The 13,310-nt window shown below is 40.3% G+C and overlaps 1 protein-coding gene across 2 annotated transcripts in view; it reads right to left on the bottom strand.

The window, feature by feature from the left end:
* The window catches only part of ITGA9 (integrin subunit alpha 9), a 228,970-nt gene that overhangs the window by 106,142 nt on the left and 109,518 nt on the right, over positions 1-13,310 (bottom strand). For both annotated transcript variants that reach the window (XM_074843942.1, XM_074843951.1), the window contains exon 16: positions 7,588-7,743. In XM_074843942.1, coding sequence (XP_074700043.1) covers positions 7,588-7,743 — 156 coding nt within the window. The remainder of the gene's footprint in view (positions 1-7,587; positions 7,744-13,310) is intronic.

Genomic DNA, 13,310 nt, shown 5'->3' with positions numbered 1-13,310 from the left:
ACGTAGATTTCATCAGAGCATGTCTTCATACAAAGAAAACAGATGCTCATTTATAGTGCATTAGCGTAAGAAAACAGAAACTGGCCAGTAATCATTATTTTACTACACAAGTAAGGTTGCAACCATGTTAAGTTGAACTTCTCCAGCTGGAGAAAGCTACAGGGGAATTCATCCACTTTATTGAGAGGAAGACTCTGGGCCTATGGCTCATGACTAGCACATTGCCACTTGTCAAGCCATCGAAGACCAAATGCAACCATTTCTCCCCTACTTCAGCCGCATCCTGCTTTCAGTAAGTTTTTAGAAGCTGGGCTGGAGCACCAAGCTAAAAAGGAGAGAGGACACTCAAATATTAGATGAGCAGCAACTCCCAAATGAAATCAGCTTTTCAGAAAAGATCAGGCATGAAACCTGTTAGCTATTGACAGCGAGCATAAATTAATGAACATATGTATTAGTTATTCCTCACAGCAGTGAATGAATTTAACAATGCTTTTGTCCTCATATTCTCCTGGGGTGAAGAATTACAATTGGTGGCAATAGAAATACGCCCCCAGCCTTTCAGAGCTTTATTAGAGCTCTTGTCTGACTCACTCATTTTTCAGGCTGAGGCGATTTTTTTTTTTTTTTTAAATCATTAGTAGTTCAAATCATCCAAATAATGTTCTCATTTTACAAGACTTCAGACCTTATAAATTCATAGAACAATAGATGGGAAAGACCTATTGGGTTAATTGTCCCATCTCCCCATACCATTATAGAACGGATTTCTGCAGCACATTTCTCAATATATTTTCCTGTCTTGTCTTAAATGGTCTTCCATTTGTTTTAGATGACTACAGAATAATTCAATTATATCATCTCAGGAGGGTTCTTTAATGATATTTGAGCACATTTTCTTCTCCAAACCTCCTTTCTAAAAGTGGAACCATGCAAGATGAATCTTTTTCACTTAGGATGCCTTCATACTTAAACATTTTAACATAAGAGCCAAAACCTTTGTTACTTATCACACAAGTCTGTAATTAAAAATATAAAAGCATAACAACAACAATAAATGAAAGACAGATGTGGCATTTGTTTTGTCAGCTGGAAATGCAAAAGAAGACTTCAAATCATCGGATACACAATTTATGTCTACCTTTAGCTCATTTAGAACCCCAAGGATATGTGAAAGTTCTATCCTATAATCCACCTGCACTTCAGTGGCTTTGTATTTATGAATGCTACCCTGAACCAACAAGGATTTTGTGGCACTGAGGTACTCTGAACTGAATGAACTAATACTATCATATTATCTCCTCTCAAAATGTTAGGTAATCCAATTAAGCTCTACTGATCCTTCATATAACTGCTGAAAAGATTTGAACAGAGCTAATGGAGCTTGGCTTCCGGAAGTCTGTCACCAGTCTCTGTGGCTTTTTAAGAATATTACAATTTTCTTTTATAGCTCCACACATAAGCAGGAACTCCCCCTTTCTTACAATTACAATTCTCCATCCACAGAGTAGTTTGGAAATGAAATGCATGTTGTTACGCTCAACTGCAGAAATTATGCAGTAGGATTTTAAGTTAGGGTTCAGTTTGCAAATGCTTACATGATCATCTCTCTTTTCTCTACTTATTTATATGAAGAACCTGTAAACTAAATCAAGTAATTCACATCCTGCCACCTAAGACAGGATAGTCTGACCCTCCCCTAGCACATATGCCAAGATATGAAGGTCTATATATCTGTGTGTGCATTTGTGTGTATATTAGCATGTGATATTGGCTAGTGTTCTTTAGGCAGCCCATGAGATCTAAACCTGGGGATTAAACCATGTTTTACACATTCTCAGTTATGTTGTTTTTCCTCTACTATTAAACAGGAATATGAACAAGTTGGACAATTACTGGCCAAGCCTGTCATTACTTAAGAACGAGCATATAGAAACCTGCATACTGTCAGAGGCACTGATTTCCACTCATTCTTACTTCAGCAAGTTTGCTAATTATAAACATTTCAGAGGTACAATACATCTGGACACCTGCTGTTCTTGTTCAGTTCTGAATCTCTTCCAGATTTGCAGATCTTTCCTCTTTACTGCCATTCAAGAACAGAAAAAAAAAAAAAAAAAAAAAAAAAAAAAGAAAGCAGGCAAATGTAATACTCAGCCTAATCCAGTACATGCTCAGGGTGGGTCCTTTCCAGATTTCCTGGCATGAACAGCACCCAGTACCTGCCAGTTCAGCACCAACTCTGACCAAATTTGTCTAGAGCAAAAGACAGACACCACTAAAGGGATGGAAGAGGGAGGCGTGGAAATCATCACTTTCAGCTACCCCACTCCAGCCAAAGGGAAAATCATGGCAACTAAGCAGGAAGGGTGGCACATGGTGGATCTTTGCAAGAATAAATGCCGAAGATAACTTGGGAGCTCACTCTGCCCAAGGGGGAAAGAGTTTAGTGGCAAGACGTTTCATCTGGAACATGGCAACTGGGCTGACTCTTGCAGTCTCCTGAAGACTTCCTATGTGCCTAGGTATAAGTCAGTTAATCTTCAAACTTTCCACCTACCCAGCTACTGACAGGTATACTAAGGTACTGAGGCTTCGGCTGTACCAGTAAATTAAACTGTCCTGTCCTCCAAGATAGGAGCATCCTAACTCCTGACTCATGCCTGGGAATGGTTTGCAGTAGTTGGCACAGGCTAAAGTCATGCCAAGAGCCACTTCAGCAGCTTACCAGGATAAAGATGTTTTTCCAATGCCTAGAAATGCTCCAGCCACAGCTCAGTTTGCTGGCAGAGACATGACCTGAGTCAAGCAGGCACACAGGGATGTCTGCTCTGGAGAAGGCACCCCTGACAAACCTGGGCCATGCTGTGTGTATGGAAGCTACATTTCAGCCCGTCCAGATCTGTCATTGCTTTGTTCTCAGTATGAGATCAGGGGGGTGCATGCGTGTTTTAAAATAGAGGATGGAATTATTTGTGCCGGAAACCAAAAATTACTAAAGGTGTTCATAATTCAGCTCCATAAATATCCTCCTGTACCTTCTCATACCTGCCAACTAAGCTAATTTACATGCAAATACTTAGCCAGCTTTTCAAACACAAGTATTTCCAAAAAATAGTCCTCTGCTTTAAAAAGGTGAAGTTTATGCCAGAGATGTGCAGCCTCAGTCACCTGGAGGTGTAGCACCGTACCCAAATTCTCACTGCAAGTCAGTGACACAGTTGGGAACAGAACGCCCTAAAACATTTTCTGTCTCTTCTTATAACTCACAAGGAGTTTTATGGCAGACCATTCACAAAGTCCTGAAGACACTGATGCAATTAAATCTACGGATAATATTTTCCTATAACAAAATGGTGTCTCCATCCACATAACAGCAGGTGATTTTATTACAGTACTTAGAACAGGCAGAATTCTAGCATACCACATTTTGAACTCTAAAATACATTACTGCATACTACTAGGAACAAATCCCCACTGTATTTGGCTGGAGATCTTTCTCCTTCTTGGTTGACATGTATTTATACAGTGGGTATACAAAAATAAATGTTATAGTACAAACCACTTACAACGAACTAAGCCAAACCAAGTTCTAAATACACATTCATTTCCCTGAAGTAAGAAGACTTATTAGTTTTTTCCAGTGGATGGAAGTAGCAACTGGATTTGGGAGGCAACAAAGAAGCTCATGGAAAGTCATCCTCAGGGTGGGAAATTTTAAAGTTCATAATACACACTCAAAAAGTAGAATCTTTTTTTTCCCCCACCCAGTCTTGACCCACCAGAGATTTTCTGTTTGAGCAAAACTGAGCTGGCTAGCCACTTACAACTTAGAAAGCTGTAATCTTCTCCATGCAACCAGTCTCCACCCAACAATTGTATAAGTTGCCAAGGTATCTATCAATAGACATGTACACATAACCCTTAAGTATTTGCCTTTGCTACCACAAAAAATTACACCAAGCTACAGAAACCATTGTTTCCGGTAAGCTTATACAAGAACCAAGAAAATAATTAAGTCTATGAAAAAATCAACCGTTACTGTATCTTGGACCAAAGAGTCCCCCAGACCAGTTTAATTACATTATTACTTCATTTTGAAGTATCAGAGCCTCTTTGCTTACAAAAAAAATGGCCAATATATGAAGTCCCAAAATTGCATGCTTTTTCATTAGGAAATTTCAGTTAAGATTCTTTTCTTCAAATCAATCAGACATTCAAATTATTTATCATAATTTGATTGTTTCAAGCACAGTTCATTTAGGAATAGAAGCAGGCTCCTTCACTTAACCAAGGTTTGGTTTTGTTTTGTTTTATTTTTAAATACAAGCATTTTGCACTGCCTTACAGTAAAAACTGCATTATTTCAACATAAAGGTGACCAATAAATAAAAGCATTTTGACTGATATCCCACATCCATGCACTCCTTTACTACTATAGCTCTGCTTTGGTCGAAGTGATAACGTACAAGACCAGACTGCTCTCTCACATACAGTGTAATACTGATTTAAAGGATGAATATCCAACAAAATCCTTTTCTGTGGTTATGTTATTAGGGAGATGTCACTTCTGGTGGTGGGTGTCCAAGATGACTCCTTAATGCATAAGAGCAAAGCACCATGAAGAACTTTATATGTTCAATATAATCTTCAATTCTCATGTCAAGAGGCCTCTTGATGGCTTTCCTATCTCCTTGCTTGTGAGCCATAGGTCTGCACACTCTTTTTGGGAAGTCAGGCATGCATGCAGGGAACATCTGGTTCATGAAAAACAAAACTGAAATCCCAGTGCAAGGGATCACTTCAGCTTCAACACCACTTTAGTTTAAATAAAATCATATCTAGGTAACTATAAAGCCCACATATCTGTAAGATGAGTGGCTTTTCAAGTAGGTCTAGCAGACCTGCAGTAGGATCTTGAAAGACAGAAGTCTCCCCCTTTCCTGCCCAGTCTCAGCTCCCTCCCATTTCTTCAGCTGTTCACTACTTCCAGCTGCTTCTCCTGCATTCATTCACAAAAACCAGTCACCTGGGCTTTTTAGAAAAGTGTCAACCTCTTAACAGTATCTTAATGGTGCCTCAAAGCAACAGATGCAACATTTCTGATTTCAAAATGCCAAATCTTATTGGATCAATAGGATCTAGGGCTTTTGAAAACCACACACAACTAGCTATATTTAAAGACTTCAGTACTAGCACCAACACTAAGTTTGTCCACCTGCCCTCACTCGTGCTGTATCTTCTGAAAACAGAGTCCACCAGATCTGTCTTAAATTAGACTTCCAAAATATAAGGACCCTCCATAATCATTAGATTATTTGAAAATGTAAATCCTTTATTATATAAACTTTGGTTCCCAGTATCCCTCTTGGCTTTCTAAACCCATTTCTACTCATAAGATAACACGAATCCTGAAAGAGAACGCTACGCCCTGATTTCCCCATGAAATCGGTTTTTGAGGACCCCACCACCATGCCTCGAGGCTACTCCGTCAGGGCTTTGTCACCATGACTGCCACACTAACTCTGAAGCTCTTCCCACTTCCTTAGCTGAAAGCACGCTTGCAGGCACACCCCATGTCAAAATCCTTTTCTTACTAAGCTAAGTGAACAACATCTGGAAAGCAAATGGAAAGGGATTGTTAAACAGGCTCCCTCTCATCCAAATTACACAAAAAAACAAGTCAGGAAAATTCCCAACATATTTTTGTTTCTGCTCTATAATCTCAGCATTTAGGTATTTTAATATTGATCCAAGACTATGCCTGCAGGGCGAGATGTGACCTTTTGAGTTCAAACCCAGTGGTAAAGCATCCAAGCAGTTTCGTTCACGTAACACTTGGATTTTCAGCACGCTGCTCAAGTTCCAAAGTTCTCCACAAATTCCCATCATATCGTTGTAACAATACGACATTCAGATATGTAATAGCCACACAATCCCTTTTCATAAAACTAAGTAGTTCTTAGATGCATCTTTCATTCATATATTTACAAAAATAAAGCATGCTTGAATAAATATGTGTCTAGAACAAGGATTATAGCCAAATACATTTCAAAACACTTGTGTATATGACAAAGCAAATCTCTTCAAGCCTTTTACTTTTTTTAAGTAGTATGCAGGGACCTGGAATTTCAATGCAGTAACATATCCTGATGAGCAGCACCAGAAAGTAATGTTATAGATGATGACGCAAGCATCACTTAATAGACATGAACTTCCCAGGGTTAAAAACCAGATCTAAGAATTCACTGCTAAAAGCCTCAGACTCCAGACAGACTTTTCACAGCTTTTAAAAGACAAAAAAGAGTGAAGTTTCCTATTCACAAGCAATTCCAGCTCATAACTCTGTAAGCATGCTTTGGAAAACAAACTTGACTGGCTGCAAACCTGAGCAACTTGATCACTTTTAAGTTGGCTCTGCTTTGAGCAAGGAACTGGATTACAAAGGTCCCTTCTAGCCCAAATTATCCTGCAATGCTGACACACAAGAAGTTTTACAAGCCACAGAAGTAGTTTGATTTCCCCGTGGAGCCTCGAGCTTCACGGCTGAATGCTCCAGTGCCGACACGGTGGGAGGTTGAATTGTCCTGCAGGCTCCTTCCTGGAAGACTGTCCTGCACCTACAAGGACCGAGCTTGAACTGGAGTCTTTCAAAAGCTCACTAACATGGTCTCTCTCCTTGACATGACTATCTGCTTCATAAACCCTGAAGGTGTTTAATACCTTCATAAGCACTGTCTTGATCACTCCTGTCAAAACCTGCCAAAATTGGGCAGCATTTTCTGAAGATGCTAGTGAGGTCAAGACAGACAAATAAGAGAGGTGGGATAATCACGTACGCTTCAGTTCCTTAGGGAACAATTTGGGAGAAAAAGAAAAATAAATCTCTACTCTCTAAATGAGAAGTGTTTCAAAATTAAGGGAATTCTCTTGCTCTCACCAAAATTAAAGACAAAAGGGTTTTCCACACTGCAGTGGAGCAAAATAGGACACTAATAAGTACACAGCTGCACCTACACTTCACTTTCTCTGAAACAAAACCATCCTATTTTAGCATGGCATGTCCTGCAATAACAGCAGGAGTGGATTTCCCTTGCCACATGACTGGATGTGAGGAGCCCTCAAGAAGAGAGAGCAGTTGGGCCAGACAAGTTTTTTTGTTCCGTCTGTCGTTCTCCCCTCGCACAGAGGGGCAAGTTCCCGTGACCCCTCCTGGAGCCAGCCCTGTCCCTCTGGCACTAGCAAAGGCTCAACCTGGAAAGAAAGCCAGGGCCAAGCCTTTCACAAGAACCTCCTACAGAAAGGGAAGAATCAGAAGGAGCGGGACCTTTCTCATCCTTTCTCCTCTTCGGTCTCCTCCTTCCCAGCACAAACACCCCGAAACAAGAAAGTGACCTCACGTTGCGCTGCCCAACATCGTGGCAGCACAAGTCTTTACCACCTCGTGGAAAAGCACTGATGTCAACAGCAGGAGGGATTGTACAAAAAGGCTACAGTGTGCAAACAACCCAGAGCTTGGCAATCCTCTTTTATATCCACTTCCACTGGCACAGGCCTTCTAGGGAAATAACATAGCCCAAATCTAACCTGATTCCTTTGTGCTATCTTTTGTCCTTTCTTCCAGCGGAGAATGGGCTTGAGAGCAGGTAGTTCCTTGTTCTCTTTTCCTCTTTCTATGGCATGTTCCCCAAGGCTGTATGCAGCTTCAAATACAATTGGAGATATGACGTCTTTAACTCTTTTCTGTAAAAGAAAACAGGCAATTCACCTAAGCATACAGTCAAGAACACTTTTATATATAACAATTATGCGTACAATTAAAGCAGATTTTTCTATTCAACACTGCAGACAGGAAGCAGACTCCTCTACTTCCTTTAGTCTTCTCCATGTCAAACAAGAATAAGCACATTATATCAAAACAAGTCAGAATATTAAGAAAGTCAACAAGAAAAAATAGTTCTTCATTTGGAACCTACTCTTGGTTCCACAGAAGCAGTAGCATATTTGGCGCACCTATAAATCAAGTTTTTTTCCATAAAACCAAGACATCATCTTAAAAAAATAAAATAAATTAGGAAGTGTTTCCATTAGTCCTGCACAATGCAGAAGCAAAGAGCAAATCATCTTCATCACTAGGGTTTCTAAATCCTAGACTGTGAGTGTGGTCACCTCTAGTGTGCTCTGCTCATTAAAAGAAAATAAAATTCCATCTTGCTTTGTTGGTTTGCAATTATCAGTGAAATGAATGGATGGGTAAAGATACCCATGTGGCTATAAAACAAGATTACAGACATGCAGGAGCAGGAGAACCCATCTTCCAGCATGGTTCGGAAAGCAAAACTCACAACTCCCCCCACCCTCAGCACAGCAACACTTTTTAGTATGTACAAGAAGAAAGTTTTTCAGTGTCTTTATTTGCTATATTCTAGGCCTCACACCAGATGTATCAAATTGTGCCACATTATTCCTCTGATGGGACGAAAGGATTGCCTTTTCTTGTTGTTGGAGCCCAAGCCACAAAACTCATGCCATTTGTCACAACATGTGACACCTAAATCCAGTTTGCTGTGCGAGGACAAAATACTCATTGTGCTCTGTTCAGTCCTGACTTCCAAAATCCAGACAACCAGAAGTGGCAAGTGCTCCACCTTTTCATGTGCAAACATTCCTCTTAAATTTTAACTACTTAAAAACTTAGCGTGAATTCAGCGCAGACAAAATTGAGGCAATAAATAAATACCATAAGTAAGTAAAACAAATCTTCAAACGGGCCAACTCTCAACTTGGCCTTGCATCAGTTACCAGGCTTCTCTGAACACAGCCTGCCAACCACAAGTAATTGAGATGCAATGCAATTTACATTGCGTCTTCCAGATGTGGGAAACCTGGGAACTAACTGGCTTTCTGACCACCCTGTTTGTCCTGTTTCAAGGCAACCATTTTCTCTCTCCAATACGTCAGCTGATCACAGACCTCTGAAGTCAGATGAAGATTAGTGGCTAACCAAATTCCCAAATCATCGGTTAGCTGGGTGAATGATAGCAGAGACCAGGTTGGATGACATTTACCCTGCTGCACCTTGAAGCCTCCAGCCAGGCCCTGAATTCCCTCGCACTACCAACGTCTGCCAGCGCCCTGTGCCCAGAAGCAGCAGCACAAAGCACCTGAAGTTTAGACCATGCATTTCTTGGAGTGGCTTGTGCCTTCTTTGTAATGGACATCAATCGACAGCTCATATACTGGCAGTAGTGATGGCAGCTCTGTGACCTCTTCCCCATCCCATAAAAAGGACCATGCATACTCCGGAGCACTGCTAATCCCCTCAGCAGAAGAGACGCCAACACCTTCAGCCCCTTCCACAGTCCCACCCTTGGGGTGGGAGTTGTCCAGTTCTGAGATTACCAAGTACCAATATTACAACTCACAGAAGCTACTAGCATTGCTCTCAGAAAAATCACATGTATTAACTTAAGCGAGGATTGAATCAGCATACAAGACTATGTATACAGAGAAACAAGACTATAAAAGAGCATGCCATGCATCAACAGTCAAACACAATCAATCATCAGGCAGATCACCACCTAATCCAACTGTATGCAACCAACTGTGTAAACACAGAACAATTAAAAATGTAGGGAGTGGGTTAAATTAAAATCCACCTATAGTTTTTCTAGCTCTATTACTGCAGCATGGCAAGAATAAGTACTTAATGACTTCTAAGTGTTTTAACGTGATCTTGCAGGCTTCAGTCCAATACCCTTTGAAGTCAAAAGACAAGTTTCCCATTGACTTCAATGAACGTTGGAGTGTGCCCATATTGTTCGCTGGTGTCTCTTTCTGCTTCATTTTAGTGGTGAAATTGTGACTTCCAGCAGCTAGATTAATTACATGTGTGGATATTCCCTCACCACAGCCCTGGGGAAATATATTTCACATACCCACTTGTCTTTAATTAAGGATGAAAGTATGAATGCTACACAGTTATTAATTTTGCCACATGTTCAGTCCCTTCTGCTCACAATCTTACAAACATGAAGGCGACAGTCTGTGGGATTTGTCCTCAGTAAGACAGAGACAAGACAGTTCTGCCTCGCAGGTACACCACAGACTGTCTGGGATGTGAGCATGTAAAGAGAATAATGAATATTTGCCCAAACACAATCTGGAGAAGCACTATTTTTGGTTGAAAATACACCCAATTTTGTTCTCTTTCAGTCTACCCAAACGTACTGCTTCCAGTAGTTAAATCACATACTGACGACACAGCACACGGATTGCTTTTAAGTATTCCTGATTTCTAAAAGGCAGTCAAAAGATGCAATAACAATCAGGTTTGAGATAGACTGAAAAATCCTTCAAGTCAAGGAAACTATGTGTGTTGCTTTTCGTATCAGTTACACAGCCCTAATGAAGTGGATTTGCCACGGGAAATAATTACCACAAACAGCTTTTATACATATTCACCATTTTTCACCACGACGCTGCTATGCTGAGGAAGTGTCGAAGGTTAAAGACATTTCTGCATCATGAAAAAGCATCCCTGGCAAGCATAGCACACAGACAACACAGCTTCATTAATGGAAAAAATGTCTGGAGGACATTAAAACCAGTGTAATATCCAAGGAGCTCACATTATCAACAGCAACAACTGCATAACAAGGGTTCAGTGAGTAATAGCAATAAATATCCAGTCTGTACAGACTGGATGTCACTAAACTGCTGCAAGTTTTCACTGTGCCTGAATTAGATTGGGGACCTGAAGCTGGGTTTCCCACCAGCCGTCAGCTATCCTATGTAGCTTTCTTATTCTTACAAGCAATTTCTCTAGAGTGATGGGTTTTTTCTTTCTCTCTCTGTCGGACCAGATTTTATTCTGGACATAATGAACTTTTGCAACAAGGCTTTTGCTGAAATCAGTGTGCTTCAGTCCCAGTAAGTTACCCTTCTGCCAGTATCCCCTCCTGCAATGGAAACAGCCCTAGCCAACTGTAGCCTTTCATAGGGATCTTTTATCTTTTCCTGTGAAGCACATTGCATGACATCACTCAGAGTTGAAGAAAAAGGTGTTTTGTATGAACAAACTGGGTTTTTAATCAAGGGTACTACAGGATGATCCCTCGCTAGTATCTAGCAAAGACAAAGAACTCCAAGTCCAAAAAGAGCACACTTTTAAATGCATTTAAGCAAGCAATAAGGCGCTTAGAGATGTTTCAAAAGATACCAGTGTCCTGAAAGCTCACGCTAACAAAGACCAAGCTTGCCATCTCCTCTCCCAGACCAATCACCTCGAAGAAATAGGCATTTTTTATTTCAGTGCTGTGGTAGAAGCTGGGCATGACCACATATTTCTTCCTTTTTGTTTTCTAGCTTAGCAGGGGAGTAGAAGGCAAGCAAGCAAAGCCTCTGCCAGATTTATGACTGCATTTCTGCTTGGCTTTAGTACCAAAAAGTCCTAAAAATCTGAAAAGTAATCACAGAGCAATGATCAAACATCAGAGCTGTGATTCTGAACACCATTTCCAATTCCCTCTCGAAGATGGAGCGTGATGACTGTAAGAAATCGTTTTCTGCGCTTTTCACAGACACAGCTTAAGGCACATAGTGACAACACAAACAGCCACAGATTCCAACATCCTAAAGGCACACTGCCTTGGCGGGCAGCCACTGCCTTCTCCTACCATAACTTTGTGCTACCAAGAGCCCCCACACATCAGGAACTCAGGCAAATTTGGATGGAACAAGACAGGGTTTTAGTCAAGGGATAGGATTTACTCTGCTCATGATGCAAGTGGTTGCCAGAGAGGACTGGATATCATTTCAGCTTTCTGTTGGCTCACTGCCACAGTACCGTCAGGGGACTGTACATGAGCCCAATAAATCATCACATCTAATCCCCTTTCTTCTACAAGGTGAAAGTCTCCAGCAGAGGCTCTGGAGAGTGCCAAATTCCATTTTTAATTACGGCCAATGGGCTGAGAAATAAATTGAGATGTAAATAATCCTCACAATCTACAGCAAGAGTCCTGCAGGAATGACGGATGAAACGTGGTCCTTTAAAGCAATGAATATGAAGTCATTTTCAACAGCATCGAGTGAGGAAATACACGTAACTGTCAGGGTGACTTCTACAGTTGCCCCTTGCTTTTGTCCTTGTTTATGCCCTTCTGGAGCTTCCTCTTTCTCTTTGGTAAAGTCCTCTGAACTGTTGGGCCTTTTTTCTACTCCCTGACTTGAATCTTGAGGACATCAACCCATGCATAGATTCCAGAGCTTTTACTGAATTCAGCACAGCTTTTCAGTACTACTGAGAATCAAGCTCTCTTTAGTTTGATGACTAAGAATGAATTCAAGAACCTGGCTTTTAAAACACTCAACTTGAATCTTTTAGTCTAAACATATTTATTTCATTTTAAACAAGCACTAATAATAGACTACAGGAATTTTTACAGCCTTAAAAAACACAAAGTAGATTTGACAATCCAAATTTAATAACATATTAATGCTGTAAAATGTATAAAAGCCATTGTGCTAATGCTAATCCAGCATAACACTTTAATCAACTCACAGGTCACTACCACATAAGTCCTCAATTCAGTGCCATGAGATAAATAGTTCCCTGTTCACTGACATCAACAATGACTCAAATGTCCCCCAGCCTTCAGAGCCAAAGGCCACTACTTCCACAATTTACCAAATGAAGTATCAGCTGTAGGTCTTAATAAACATACATTATGGCTTATGAATCAATAAGATGACAGTGCTTGACTTTAAAATGAATTACCTTCTCCTATTATCTCAGACTCCCTCTCTAAACCATGAGTCATTCAGGATGCAAGGATTAAGTGTGATGCAAATCAATGAAAATATCAGTTAGACAAATTTGCTTTAAACTAGAAGACAGATTTCCATTCAATTTCAGACAAATGAATGTGTACATGTCATTCTTGTACCTGAAAACAAGTAAGGAGTAACTTTCTTGCAACGTTTGAGTCAAAGTTTAGATCCCTTGGTGTCAGTTCCCAGTGCAAGTTAATACTTTCAATCTTTTACTAATTCTGTGCAAAAGAATAACCACCTCTGTCCTCACGAGAGCTTTCCTCTGTCCTGTGTTTCCTTTCATAAAGATATCCTAGGACTTGCAATAATTTATTTCAGATTGGTGCAATTTTAGCATTGGTGTCTCCCAACTGCAAAGGCAGCAAATCATCATCATGCCAAAAACTTCTAGAAAAGATCTAGTTTCCCTTCCACAAACAAGTTGATTTTAATATATATTTTTTTAATTATTATTTAAGATGTTACTGTACTTA

Source organism: Strix aluco, chromosome 1 (assembly GCF_031877795.1).
Source record: "Strix aluco isolate bStrAlu1 chromosome 1, bStrAlu1.hap1, whole genome shotgun sequence".
Classification (NCBI taxonomy): domain Eukaryota; kingdom Metazoa; phylum Chordata; class Aves; order Strigiformes; family Strigidae; genus Strix; species Strix aluco.
The sequence above is the reverse complement of the archived record's forward strand: the minus strand, read 5'-3'. Positions and strand labels throughout refer to the sequence as shown.